The 279-nt window shown below is 62.4% G+C and overlaps 1 protein-coding gene across 1 annotated transcript in view; it reads left to right on the forward strand.

Annotated features, from left to right (window-relative positions):
• Positions 1 to 33: 33 nt before the first annotated feature.
• Positions 34 to 279, forward strand: part of EMH_0001460 (AT hook motif-containing protein, putative) — a gene marked incomplete at both ends in the record, with an annotated part of 5,387 nt that continues 5,141 nt past the window's right edge. Inside the window, one exon of the mRNA XM_013495588.1 lies at positions 34 to 260. Coding sequence (XP_013351042.1) covers positions 34 to 260 — 227 coding nt within the window. The remainder of the gene's footprint in view (positions 261 to 279) is intronic.

Consider the following 279-nt stretch of genomic DNA (forward strand, 5'->3'; position numbering starts at 1 on the left):
GCACCCTGGATCGGGCTCATGACGAGAGAACAAATGGCTGCGCGCAGGCGGCAGGCCAAGCTACAGCAGCAGCAGCAGCAGCAGCAACAGCAGCAGCAGCAGCAGCAACAGCAACAGCAACAGCAACAGCAGCAACAGCAGCCGCACGAGTCTTCTACTGGCTCTGCTGAATCCAACAACGGAACTGCTGCTGCTCCTGCTGCTGCTGATGCTGCTGCTGCTGCTGCTGCATCGGGCAGCGACAGCAACCCACCGCTGCAGTGCGGCGGCCAGGGAGAC

Source organism: Eimeria mitis, genomic scaffold, assembly GCF_000499745.2.
Source record: "Eimeria mitis Houghton genomic scaffold, Emh_scaff165, whole genome shotgun sequence".
NCBI classification, from domain to species: domain Eukaryota; phylum Apicomplexa; class Conoidasida; order Eucoccidiorida; family Eimeriidae; genus Eimeria; species Eimeria mitis.